Source organism: Engystomops pustulosus, chromosome 6, assembly GCF_040894005.1.
Source record: "Engystomops pustulosus chromosome 6, aEngPut4.maternal, whole genome shotgun sequence".
In the NCBI taxonomy this organism is placed as follows: domain Eukaryota; kingdom Metazoa; phylum Chordata; class Amphibia; order Anura; family Leptodactylidae; genus Engystomops; species Engystomops pustulosus.
The window spans coordinates 95492161-95506400 of record NC_092416.1 but is presented as its reverse complement, the minus strand read 5'-3'; the positions used below and the strand labels follow the sequence as shown (position 1 = coordinate 95506400).

Below are 14240 nucleotides of genomic sequence, written 5' to 3'. Positions count from 1 at the left end.
CGGTAGAGTCTGCCTGGTAAGGCAGGAGTTAAGTGTAGAATGTGATGTAATCTGTGTTAACCAATCACAGCAGTTCATGTATTGTATCTGTAAGCTGGATGCGATTGGAGGAGGAACCACCACCTGACCAGTGGGAGTAATAAAACCCCTGGTCAGGAAAGTTCTAGAGGGCACTCTCTCAGAATAGAGTAGAGGGGAGACCAGTGCAGTCAGAGCTCAGCTCACTGCCTGAGCAGCTCTAAGGAGTTAACTAGTGAGAGAAAGGGGTATCATCCTACCTTTAAGGGTGATATCTGAAGCAACCTTCTAGGACACAGCTATCTCCCAGCCTGCCATTGCATCCAGGCTGATGATCCATTCCTGTGGTTCCTCTCCAACTGCAGCCCCAGCATTCTACCATTTGTCAAGGCACGTTGCTACTGTTCCTGTCGGTTCCAATAAAGAACTGTAAGTTATTTTTGTTCAATGTCTGTCTCCGTCTGGTCCCTGCTACTACGACTGTCACCATCACGGGCACCCTATCCACCACACAGAGACTCGTACGCTAGACATCAAAGGGTTGCCCCAGGGAGAACCGCTATAGCAGCCTCTCCCTCATCATTTCTTGCCAACACCACCCTGCTGGAGACCTGCCAGGCTGTAGGACAGCCCTCCGGTTCCCCATACCAAGCACCGTGACACTAGCGTGCCTAGGCCGCAACCGCCAGCCACTCAGGTATTCCGGGCCCCGGCTGTCTCCAGGCCCCAAGAAAAAGGCTAGGCCCCGGTGGGGGATGTTGCACTTTGTATACTTTGTGGATTTTATTTTGGATTTGAAGTTAGAAGCATAAACACTTACAAGGAACATTGAACCAAAAATAAAAGTGCAGCAAACAACAAAAATGCAGTAAATAATTATATTTACTTACATTACCTCTTTGCTTAATGCTGACATAAACATTCTTGGATAAATCTTGCTGATCAGTTTTCTTCAGCTCAGGAACATGCTCAGGTGGGTCTTATTTTGTCTTCCTGAAGACAGGGCAATGTAGGATGGCTGTTGCTGTAGCCAGTTGTCTTGCAGCTTGTCACAGATTGGTGAGGAGAGGGAGAGAGGACATGTCTGACTCTGAGCTCATGGCTGTCACAGGGAGAATATTTTTGTTGTGATTGGACCCTGGGGTTGTCTACGTTTCAGCAACCACTAGGCTGGGTACTTGGGTCCCTCACCTGGAGATGGTGGTGATAAATATTTCTCCTCTCTTGTATGTGAGCTGATTCTCTATGTCAGTGATGGCGAACCTTTTAGAGACCGAGTGCCCAAACTGCAACCCAAAACCTTATTACTTATCGCAAAGTGCCAGTACGGCTATTTAACCAGAAAACTGACGGTTTAGTTTAGAATCAATTTACACAGTCCTATACACACTGAAACGCTACTTTTACACCATTTTACATCACATAAAAGAGTAATAAAAAGTTATCAAAAGGTTACGCAGACCTCAAAATGGTAGCAATGAAAACAACGGCTCATTAAGCAAAAAAACTCAAATCTCCCCAGCTCCGTGCACTAAAGTTATTAGCGTCACAAGATGGCGAAACTATTTTCTTTTTCGTACACTGTTTTAATTATAGAAAAAGCATTAAAACACAATAAAACCTACAAATCTGGTATCACTGCGATAGGACCGAACCAAAGAATAAAGGAGACAAATGATTTGGAGCGCACAGCGAAAGTATTCAATCCAGCTTCCCAGTACACGACATGGAATAATAAATGAGAAGTAAAATATGTTATGCAAAAAATAAGCCCTCACACAGGTATATACAAATGCACATATAAATATATAATATAATATGCATATACATAATTACATACATAAAAATACATATGTTACTTACTCTTGCTCAGATGTCTGTTGTTCCAGGGGGGGGGGGGTCGGGGTGCAGCATCTGGAGTTCGTTTCAGTGTGGTTATGAGGCATGAGTTCCAGGGGAGGGGGGGATGGGGGGCAGTGACCGGAGTTGAGCGGGGGAAGGGGGGGGGGGAGTGAGAACGGCCGGAGTCCTTGCGGGGGGGGGGGCGGCAGGTTGCGGTAGCGGGCATAACAGGCTGGGGTTCAGGCGCGCCGGGGGGGGGGGCTTGTGGTAGCGGGCGCAGTTTGGGCCGTGAGTTTCGGCCCGGTTGCGGGCGGAGTTTTATGGGAGGTGCGGGAGCGGGCAGGATGCGTGGATGCGCTGAATTAAAAAAATAAATACACTCACCTCAGACTCGTTCCTCCGGCTGATCACTGCAGCGCACACGGAGTAAGGTGCCCAGCGCTGGCAGCGTAATGACATCATTTCGCTGCCAGCGCGGGGATGCTTACAGTCCTGTGCGCTGCAGTGATCAGAGTGACAGCAGTGTCAGCGCCCTGCTCTGTCATGGCTGTTAGCATTATCGGAGCGCAGCTCCGATACTGCTAACAGCCATGACAACCAGGTGTGGACAGTGGTTGTCCGCACCTGGCAGTGGTTGGGAGGATGGGGCGCGTGCCAGCAGTGAGGGCTCTGCGTGCCCTCTCTGGCACGCGTGCCATAGGTTCGCCATCGCTGCTCTATGTTATGGGGTTTTGTCTGTGGTAGTGAACTCCTAATGCTGCTGTGTGCCTGTCTGTTACTCTAACCTCACAGGCACACTCTCGCTAACTCACTCACTGACTAATCATCTATTTATGTAAAAGCCACTAAACAACAACAGACAAATGGCAATCAAGGTAAAGGGTGCATTAATCAGTATATAGTGGCACATTAGGGAATATCTGTTCCATTGGTTGCATTTTGGATTGTTTGTGATAAAATGCTATAAATGAAACAGAGAATGATGAGAAGTGGTGTTAGCGTTAGTTAGTTTGCACAAAGGATATGGTAGTGTGAGGGTATAAAGGACCTGTTTTCCTCTGTGTCATACTGATGTCTCTCAGCCCCACATTGGCTTTCACCAGCATCTGTCTAAGAGGAAGTGGCCTGGAGATCTCACATCAGTAAAGTCCTGATACTTGGTTAAAAGGTGAAAACTAGGGATGTTGCATGAATAAAGCCTTTAGAAATGGAAATTATACTGATTATGGGTTCTTTCAAATACAATGGGACATGGAGGATGTACCTTGTCTAGTGTACTGTGACTTCAGGTTTTAGGTCTTATTTACCTAATTGTGAGAACTAGGTCAACTTAGTGTTAAGTGGGTAGGAAGGTTAAACTGTAAAAACTGACAAATGACCTTACAGTGCCAGGGCAATGTCCAAATAACACAACAATACAATACAGTGCTCAAATATTGCTGTCAAAATATCAAAAAAAACAACTGCATATTGTCTAAATAATAATTACATCCAGTGCAATAACATTGAACGTATAAGAGACTTGTAATTTGACTTTTCATAATTTTGAGACTGCTAGAGTCCTTTAAATTGATGACGTCAAGTGGACATTTGCTATTTTTACACTATTGACCTAGTTGTCAGGAGTGTAGTTGTAGGGGGTGCAGTTGGTATCAAACGCTACCAAACCCTGGAGCCTGAGTGGTTGCAAAAAATGCACTACTAATGGCAGAAAGATCAAAAGAGGCCAAAATGCTTGGGCAGAGCTTTAGACAAAGCATCGGATCCCTCATCAGCTGTCCTCAATACACTTGTACAGTATGTTTTAAAATGTTAAATGTCAGTGTGCTGTTTATAATTTGATTTAACTATTATTATTTTATTTTACAGTGATCTCGCCCTTAGAAACTGTCTTCTCACATCTGACCTCACTGTCAGAATTGGAGATTATGGCATTTCTCACAACAATTATAAGGTGAGTGAAGATTTTCATTGAAGATAGGAAAAAGAGAGTAAGTACAGTATTACAGCCCTGTTAGACATAGCAGTACTGAATGATAAAGGGCAGTTTTGCATGCACTGTACTTTTCAATGGGAAAGGAAAAATACAAGTTTCCTGTTCCTATTAAATCCAATTAAATTTTCAGTTCAAAACAAAAAAATACATCAAACATTATGGTGATTTCTTAATAAAAATGCTGCTTGACTGGGGAAGAACAAAAGATTCCAAAAATACAAGGGATAAAATAAGAAGAAACATATAGTTAAAATACAATTGGATACGTATAGCCAGCCCTTGATCGAATTCTACAAAATCTACAAAAACGTTCCTTTCCATGGCTGCAATGTTTACAAATCAATTTGTAAACTTACAGTGCCTTACGAAAGTATTCGGCCCCTCGAACTTTTCTACTCTTTGCAACATTTCAGGCTTCAAACATAAAGACATACAATTGTAATTTTTTGGTTAAGAATCAACAACAAGTGGGACACAATTTTGTAAAAAATAATAAACTGATAAACTAATAAATTGGGGCCTGCAATACTATTCGGCTCCCTTAAGTTAATATTTTGTAGCACCAGCTTTTGCATTACAGCTGAAAGTCGCTTGGGGTATGTCTTTATTAGTTCTGCACATCGAGAGACTGAAATTCTTGCCCATTCTTCCTTGGAAAACATCCTGAGCTCAGTGAGGATGGTCGGAGAGCGGTTGTGAGCAGTAGTTTTCAGCTCTTTCCACAGATTCTCGGCTGGATTCAGGTCTGGACTTTGACTTGGCCATTCTAACACCTGGATACGCTTATTTGTGAACCATTCCATTGCAGATTTTGCTTTATGTTTGGGATCATTGTCTTGTTGGAAGATAAATCTCTGTCCTAGTCTCAGGTCTTTTGTAGACTCCAACAGGTTTTCTTCCAGAATGGTCCTGTATTTGGCTCCATCCATTTTCCCATCAGTTGAAGAAAAGCAGGCCCAAACCTTGATGCTGACACCACCATGTGTGTTAAGGGTGATGAAATGTGTTGCTTTTATGTCAAAAGTATCGTTTAGCATTATGGCCAATGATTTCGATTTTGGTTTCATCTGACCAGAGTACCTTCTTCCACATGTCTCCCAGGTGACAAATTTTTGAACAAGATTTTTTATGGGAATCTTTTTAGAAATGGCTTTCTTCTTGCCACTCTTCCATAAAGGGCAGATTTGTGCAGTATACAACTGATTGTTGCCCTGTGGACAGACTCTCCCACCTCAGCTGTAGATCTCTGCAGTTCATCCAGAGTGATTATGGGCCTCTTGGCTGCATCTCTGATCAGTCTTCTCCTTTTTTGAGATTAAAGTTTACAGGGACGGCTGTGTCTTGGTATATTTGCAGTGGTCTGATACTCCTTACGTTTCAATATGATCGTTTGCTTAGGGCTTTTTTGGGATCTTTAAAATTTGTGAAATCTTTTTATATCCAAATTCGGCTTTAAACTGGCTGGTGTGTTCCTTGGTCTCCATGATGCTCTCTACGATTTAAACAGAACCCTAAGTAAATCACAGAGCAGGTGTATTTATACGGAAACTTGATTACATACAAGTAGATTATATTTATCATCATCAGTCATTTTGGAGAACATTGAATCATTCAGAGATCCTCACTGAACTTCTAGAGTGAGTTTGCCGCACTGAAAGTAAAGGGGCCGAATAATATTGCATGCCCCACTTTTCAGTTATTTTTTTATAAAAGTTTAAAATATTCAATACATTTCATTCTACTTCACAATTGTGTGCCACTTGTTGATTCTTCATCAAAAAATGACAATTTTATATCTTTATGTTTGAAGCATGAAATGTAGCAAATGGTAGAAAAGTTGAAGGGGGGCTGAATACTTTTACAAAACACTCTGGTCACATGACATGCTGAGAAGAAGCATGGGACATGAGGAGGCCAGTCAAGTAGGGCATGCCCTCACTGTAAGGATAACAATTTGTGTCTAAAAGAAGGGTGTCAGTTAGTTAATAGGGCTCTATGGGAACCTGTCACTAGCTGTGTTTGTGAAAATGTGGTGACAGGTTCCCCTTAATCTTATTCCAGTAAAAAGGTGGCATAGAAAGTGGGGTAATATCTTAGTACTGACATAAAAATGAGCTAAATCAAACAAGACAGTTTTAAACCCCTACTGACACGTGACATTGTAGTAACACCCGTAATGGCCTTGGTGAAGATCTCCACTTCCTGTGACATAGCCTGGGGGGGGGGGAGGGGGCGGCGGCCAGTTGCCATGACAGCCACAGGTCTTCCGAATGTGCCATTTGCACATTGTAATGAATGAGGAGGAAAATCCCCATGCACAGCCATACTGTAATGGTTTAAAGATAATATGTCACTAGATTTTACCATATTAAACAAGCTCCATCAGGTAGGATATTAAAGGACACCTGTCATTAGGTCTCTGTCACTAGTACTGTCACCTCTACCTGTTGGAGCAGCTCACAAGGATCCCATCCCAGCCTTTATCTAGTCAATTCATACATTAATCATTGTAAAGTCATCTATTCTTTATTATGTAAATGAGGCTGGTGACATGGTCAGGGGCAGTGATGTCACCCCTGTTCCCCCTCCCCTCTCCTCCCCCTGCTCATGTCTGTGTGTAATGTATAGTAAAGCATTGCTAGTGTGTGTGATGCACCTACTGACATGTGAGAGACACAGACATCAGCTACACAAGTACCTGACATGTTCTGCTATAACATGGCTGCTTGGAGCTGCTGTATCTCTCCTATACACACACAGGCTGCAGGGGGCGTGGCCACCAGCAAGCACATGGAGCAGAGCAGCCATTACATGGAGCAACTGTCAGTCATGTACTGGGGGTGTGGCTGTGCCTCCCACTCATGAATAAGCTGGACAGCTTGAATATGCTAATGACTCATTGAACATTTCACAGGTCATAGCTTTAGGACCTCATTGCTTAGGTTTACAGGCATGTAGAGGGACAATGAAGGGATAGAGGCAATGCTCTCTAATGGCAGTTTATGAAAATATATATTGTTTAGGGGGGTTATTTTGCATGACGGGTTCTCTTTAAATAGATATGTAGGATATGTAAAATAGATTCACTTAAATTCACATTCTTATGAAAAATCTTATCACAAAGAGTCAGGTATAGCCGAGATGAGTCACTTGTAGAGGCTGCATGGGAAGAGTCACTTCAGACATTCATGTCTTTGGTTCTATAGTAGCTAGAAACATGCAAGCTACAAAACTGGAAATACTGGCAGTTAAATGGGATTGAAAGTTGCAGCTCAGTTCGCATCTATTACTTTGTTACTTTAACTGCTTGTATATCACAGAACGGATGAGAAAATCTGAAAGATGAAATTGTTATCTTTAATATGTCAGCAAAAGGTTCTAGATATAATAGAAATGACAATAGAACTCGTCTCAATCAAAAATTTACTCTTCTCTGCTCATTTTCATATCACTTTGGAAGTAATTTTTTTTTAAAGGAACACAATTTTGCATAATAAATCAAATTGTATTAAGGACATTTTATACCCTACTTGAGAGGGCTAGTAGTGACAAGGTTCAAATTAATTTTCCAGATCCATGTTTCTCACAGATAAGTGACTGGACATGGAAGCACTTTGCTCTAATAAGATATATTACAAAATGTTTTTGTGTTCACTTGTACTATAATTTTAAATGGTGTAAAGACATTTCTTCGTTGTCTCAAAGGTATTTTATTTGCTTGTAGGAGGACTACTATATTACTCCGGATCGTCTCTGGATACCATTACGCTGGGTGGCTCCAGAACTTTTAGATGAAGTTCATGGAAACTTAGTAGTGGTTGACCAAAGCAAAGAAAGCAATGTCTGGTAGGCCATCTTCTTAACATATGTATTCCATCCTATATTTGTTCCTTTGTTTTAATCTAATCTGTTTCTTGTAGAAAAGTAATATGCAAATGCGTAATGTGTTATTTAAATAGAGGATCGGATCAAACATATTTATCGTGACTAGCAATTAGTTGGGCAAAATTTGGGTTCAACGAGTTGGTCCCAACACCGGGAAAAATTTTAGTTTGGGACCCAGACTTGGATCCAAACACGAACCCCATTAAAAAATCAATGGGTACCCAAATTTGACAATTCCAAGTACAAATTCAGGTTGTTCAGAATTTGACAATTTCATGTTTAAATTCAGGTAATGTGGAATTTAATAATTTCAAGTTTAAATTCAGGTAATGTAGAAGTTGACCACTTCAGGTTTCAATTCTGGTAATGCAGGATTTGACAATTTCAATTTTAAATTCAGGCAATTCACAATTGGACAATTCCAAATTTAAATTCTAATAATGCGCAATTTAGCAATTTCAGGTTTATATTCCATTAATGCGTAATTTGACAATTTTAGGTTAAAATTTAGGGAATGCAGTATTTCATTCTCTACCAACTCATTCAGACGCTGCCACAGCCAAGTCTTGTGGGATCCATGTCTAGTTCAATTTAATGAATGTGTGTCCACGTTGGTTGTAGATATCCATATCTTCTTATCAGGGATGATACCACTTGCGGAACTGAACACATGCTCTGATAATATACTCAGCAAAGGGCAGAAAAGCACCTGCAAGGCATAGAGCGCAATCTCTGGCAACATGTCCACATTTTCCACCCAGAATTTTAACTCCACTATGCAAGTCTAAGTCTCCCTCCTGGTACTATAGTGGTGAAAGTTTAAAAGTATTGTAGATGGCGTTCCATGCTCACTCAGGTGCTGGTTCTCATGTAGGATTGGCAACTTCCTCCTCCTCCTCACTGTGATGCCACTGAGCTCTTGATGTTGGATTGGAACAGGGACAGCACCAATTTGCTCTTGCACACTGTTATTATTGATTCATACTTTACCAGCAGAATTAAGAATGTTATGGTATCCTTATAGCATGCATCCAATAGGGTGGCCGTCCAGTAATCAGGTGTTGTTGCACAGTCAATGGACCATATAGTGGACCATGCTGCCCATGTGTCTACTCCTCCTTTGCATCTCCACAGCCACGCTCCATTAATGCTTAGGTCACTCTGCTCCAAGGTAAACTCCTTTTCCTCCTCATCAGTGGCGTAACAAGACCCGAGTGGACCCCTGTGCGATCTTAGAATTGGGACCCTCATATACCTTAACCCTCGCTGCAAGCCTCATCTCACATGTAATACTTCACAGTACACATATATCCACTCCATAGACGTATACACATACACTACATATGCATAACACAAATATATAAATACAGCACCATATATACTTTATACACGCTATACACTCACCGGCCACTTTATTAGGTACACCTGTCCAACTGCTCGTTAACACTTAATTTCTAATCAGCCAATCACATGGCGGCAACTTAGTGCATTTAGGCATGTAGACATGGTCAAGACAATCTCCTGCAGTTCAAACCGAGCATCAGTATGGGAAAGAAAGGTGATTTGAGTGCCTTTGAACGTGGCATGGTTGTTGGTGCCAGAAGGGCTGGTCTCAGTATTTCAGAAACTGCTGATCTACTGGGATTTTCACGCACAACCATCTCTAGGGTTTACAGAGAATGGTCCGAAAAAGAAAAAACATCCAGTGAGCGGCAGTTCTGTGGGCGGAAATGCCTTGTTGATGCCAGAGGTCAGAGGAGAATGGGCAGACTGGTTCGAGCTGATAGAAAGGCAACAGTGACTCAAATCGCCACCCGTTACAACCAAGGTAGGCAGAAGAGCATCTCTGAACGCACAGTATGTCGAACTTTGAGGCAGATGGGCTACAGCAGCAGAAGACCACACCAGGTGCCACTCCTTTCAGCTAAGAACAGGAAACCGAGGCTACAATTTGCACAAGCTCATCGAAATTGGACAGTAGAAGATTGGAAAAACGTTGCATGGTCTGATGAGTCTCGATTTCTGCTGCGACATTCGGATGGTAGGGTCAGAATTTGGCGTCAACAACATGAAAGCATGGATCCATCCTGCCTTGTATCAACGGTTCAGGCTGGTGGTGGTGTCATGGTGTGGGGAATATTTTCTTGGCACTCTTTGGGCCCCTTGGTACCAATTGAGCATCGTTGCAACGCCACAGACTACCTGAGTATTGTTGCTGACCATGTCCATCCCTTTATGACCACAATGTACCCAACATCTGATGGCTACTTTCAGCAGGATAACGCGCCATGTCATAAAGCTGGAATCATCTCAGACTGGTTTCTTGAACATGACAATGAGTTCACTGTACTCAAATGGCCTCCACAGTCACTAGATCTCAATCCAATAGAGCATCTTTGGGATGTGGTGGAACGGGAGATCCGCATCATGGATGTGCAGCCGACAAATCTGCGGCAACTGTGTGATGCCATCATGTCAATATGGACCAAAATCTCTGAGGAATGCTTCCAGCACCTTGTTGAATCTATGCCACAAAGAATTGAGGCAGTTCTGAAGGCAAAAGGGGGTCCATCCCGTTACTAGTATGGTGTACCTAATAAAGTGGCCGGTGAGTGTATATATGCTAAACATAAAAATCCACACACAATATATGAGAAACACTCAAATATAGGTGCACATAAATATATACACCCAAACCAATACATATATACCTGTACAGTACTAATAATCCAGAGCAAAGAAGAAGAGAAGAGAGGGGTCACTCACCAAAAGATGGTGTCTTTTAGTCACAAGTCGGTCACAAGTTGGTTGTGGTTTTTTCTTTTAATGACAGCATTAATAATATTGCAGCAATGAATACAAATTACATAAATATATACCAGCTGGTAATATACTGCGCATTACTATACAGCGCCAAAAATGTATTGGAATTCAGGTCTGTCATAAAACATCATTTACTGCATAGCTCAGTCGTAGATCCGGCCTTCTACCTTTCCTGGTCTTTATCTTGGTGGCTATATCTTTATCCAACTTCTTAACTTCAAAGACTTTTCCTGCCATGACTTTTTTCTACAGAATTCAGCACAAGACATTTTCATTTCCATACAGTACACCTCAAAACTGCGCCCCTAAAAGCACCACAGTCACTTACAGTATAATGTCACATAGATAAAAACTATTTTCTAATGTATATACAGCACCCAGTAATTGTTATACAGAAATGACATCCTGTTATTAAAGGGGTTTTCCCACAAATTTAAGTTAGGCCCTACCTACAGTATAGGGCCTACTTTGCTGATTGGTGGTCGTCTCAGTGATGAGACCCCCACAGCTCACGAAAAATGAAGGGTCCAATGTGGTCCCACGTACCTCAGTCGGACCACTCATCACTCCATGAGAGTAATGGTGCAGACATCAGCGCATGACAGTTCTGCTCCATACATCTCCATGGAGCCGACAGAAATTTCCGAGCGCCGCGCTCTTCGATCTCCATCATCTCCATAGAGATGAATGGAGCAGAGTGGTGATGCGCAGCTGTCTGCTCCACTACTCTCATCCACACATGGATTTTCGGATCCTCTGCTATTCTTCCTTACAGTTTCCTCAGGTTGGCTGGTAAACATCAGTGGACAGCCATTTTCAAGTCTCTCCAGGGATGCTCAATTGGTCAGGGCTCTGGCTGGCCCAGTCAAAATGGTCACAGAGTTATTCTGAAGCCACTGCTTTGTTATTTTAGCTGAGTGCTTAGGGTCATTGTCCCTTTCTGAGGTCCAAAGCACTGTGGAATAGGTTTTCATCCAGGATATCTCTGTACTTGGCTGGATTCATTGTTCCATCAATTGCAAGCAGTCATCTTGTCCCTACAGCTGCATAACATGATGCTGCCACCAACATGTTTCACTGTTGGTATTGTATTTGGCAGATAATGAGCAGTCCCTGTTTTTTTCCACACATACCACTTAGAATTAACACCAAAAAGTTCAATGTTCGTCTCATCAGACTATTATTATTATTTCTCATAGTTTGGGAGTCCTTAATGTGTTTTTTTTTCAAACTATATGCAGGCTTTCATATGTCTTGTGCTGAGGAGAGGCTTCTGTCGGCACACTCTGCCAGAAAGCCATAAGGAGGGCTGCAGAAATGCTTTTATAACCTTTGCCAGATCTGTGCCTTGTCACAATTCTGTCTCTGAGCTCCTTGGGCAGTTCCTTAGATCTAATGATTCTCATGTGTTCTGACATGCACTGTGTGAACTGTGAGGTCTTATATCGACAAGTGTGTGCCTTTCCTAATAAAGTCTATTCCATTTAATGAAACACAGCTGAACTCCACTAAATGAGTAAAACCATATCAAGAAGGATAAGAAGGAAATGGACAACATGTTAGTTAAATGAGTGTCACAGCAAAGGGTCTGAATACTTATGACCATGTGATATTTCAGTTTTTCTTGTTTAACAAATGAGCAAAAATATCTACATTTCTGTTTTTCTCTGTCAAGATGGTGTGCAGAGTGTACACAAATGTGCTAAAATAATAACTTTCTTGATCTCACCACCTGGCTCCAATGAAACAAAAAGTGAAAAATTTAAAGGGTTCTGAATTCTTTCCATACCCACTTTACTGTCGCGGAATCCCCCCCCCCCCCCAATAATATACTGTCTAGGTGTTGCCCTCCCTAAGGATATATTTTTCAGGTGCCCCCCCCCCAATAATATACTGTCCAGGAGTCAGGAGTCCCATCCTCCTAATGATATACTGGCTAGGAGTCTCCCCCCTAATAACATTCTGTCCTGGAGTTTCCCCCAATATTATATAATAACAATTATATTGTCCAGAAGCCAACCCCCCCTAATAATATACTTTCAAGGAGCCCCCCTAATGATATACTGTCCAGGAGTTCCTCCTTCTAATAATATACTGTCCAGGAGTTCCCACCACAAATGATATACTGTCTAGGAATCCCCCCAATGATGTATTGTCCAGGAGTCTCCTTTGCTAATGATACACTGTCCAGGATATGCCCCCATCCTAATAATAAACTGTCCAGGGTTCTCCCCTCCTCAATAATATATTGTCAAGCACTTCCCATCTCCCTAAAAATATACTCTCCTGGAGCTCCCTATTATTATTTTATTACCGTATATTCCGGCGTATAAGACGACCTGGTGTATAAGACGACCCCCCTACTTTCCTGTTTAAAATATAGAGTTTAAGATATATTCGCTGTATAAGACTACCCCTTTTCCAAAGCATACAAAACACCGGTAAAAATAAAAAAAAATAAATAAATTTGAATTTAACTTTTTGTTAATTTAAATTCTTATGACATGCAGGTATATAGCAGGAAAACTGTCGCTCATAAACATAAGGCATACAACAACAACATTACCATCGTCCATTTTACTGTAAATGTTACCATACTGTACCATAAATTTTTATTTTATTGAATATTCCATGCCATGTACTCAGAAGCGGGAAAAAAATTCCAAATGCACTGAAAATGGTGAAAAAAAGCATTTGTGCCATTTTCTTGTGGGCTTGGATATTACGTCTTTCACTGAGCGCCCCAAATGACAGGTCTACTTTATTCTTTGGGTTGGTACGATTACGTGGATACCAAATTTGTATAGGTTTTATAATGTTTTCATACATTTACAAAAATGAAAACCTCCTGTACAAAAATTATTTTTGGCGCTAATAATTTTTTTATACTTTGGTGTACGGAGCTGTGGGTGGTGTCATTTTTTGCGAAATTTTATAATATTTTTAATGATATCATTTTTAGGACTGTACGACCTTTTGATCACTTTTTATAGATTTTTTAATATTTTTCAAGATGGCAAAATAGTGCCATTTTCGACTTTGGGCGCTATTTTCCGTTACGGGGTTAAACGCATTATCATATTTTGATATATCAGGCATTTTCGGACGCGTCGATACCTAATGTGTTTATGATTTTTACTGTTTATTTATATTTATGTCAGTTCTAGGGAAAGGGGGGTTGATTTGAAATTTGAAGTTTTTTTTTTTATTATTTTTTTTTAAACTTTTTTTTATTTTTATTTATACTATTTTTCAGACTCCCTAGGGTACTTTAACCCTAGGTTGTCTGATTGATCCTACCATATACTGCCATACTACAGTATGGCAGTATATGGGGATTTTCCTCATTCATTACAATGTGCTATCAGCACATTGTAATGAAGGGGTTAAAACGAAATAGCCTCGGGTCTTCAAAAGACCCGAGGCTACCATGGAGATGACGATGACGTCACGGGGAGCGGCGATCCCAGGTAAGATGGCGCCGCTATCTCTTTGAGGCTGCCGGCAGCCCACGCTGTGAGAACACCCGCGATCGGTGCTAGCACCGATCGCGGGTGTTACCGGTAAGCCTTTGCTGCAATATGCCCGTGAGCCCTCTCCATGCACCAGGACCGAACCGTGAATACACGGCGGGCGGTCGGGATTACCGGCGTATAATACGACCCCATAGAAGACT

At 41.7% G+C, this 14240-nt stretch overlaps 2 protein-coding genes across 6 annotated transcripts in view; one reads left to right on the top strand and one right to left on the bottom strand.

Moving 5' to 3' along the window:
• LOC140064033 (G-protein coupled receptor family C group 5 member C-like) overlaps nt 1-1261 on the bottom strand; it is a 127460-nt gene extending 126199 nt beyond the window's left edge. The window contains exons 1-2 of one of the 2 annotated variants that reach the window (XM_072110444.1): nt 909-1261; nt 279-425 (exon numbers count right to left, since the gene is read on the bottom strand). The gene's annotated coding sequence lies outside the window, so the exon portion shown is untranslated. The remainder of the gene's footprint in view (nt 1-278; nt 426-908) is intronic. The other variant, XM_072110443.1, reaches the window with a different exon arrangement.
• LMTK3 (lemur tyrosine kinase 3) overlaps nt 1-14240 on the top strand; it is a 70967-nt gene that overhangs the window by 36102 nt on the left and 20625 nt on the right. For all 4 annotated transcript variants that reach the window (XR_011847683.1, XM_072110441.1, XM_072110440.1 and 1 more), the window contains exons 9-10: nt 3730-3814; nt 7581-7702. Coding sequence is in view for 3 of the 4 variants with exons in the window: in XM_072110441.1 (XP_071966542.1) it covers nt 3730-3814; nt 7581-7702 (207 nt within the window). In the remaining variant the exon portion in view is untranslated. The remainder of the gene's footprint in view (nt 1-3729; nt 3815-7580; nt 7703-14240) is intronic.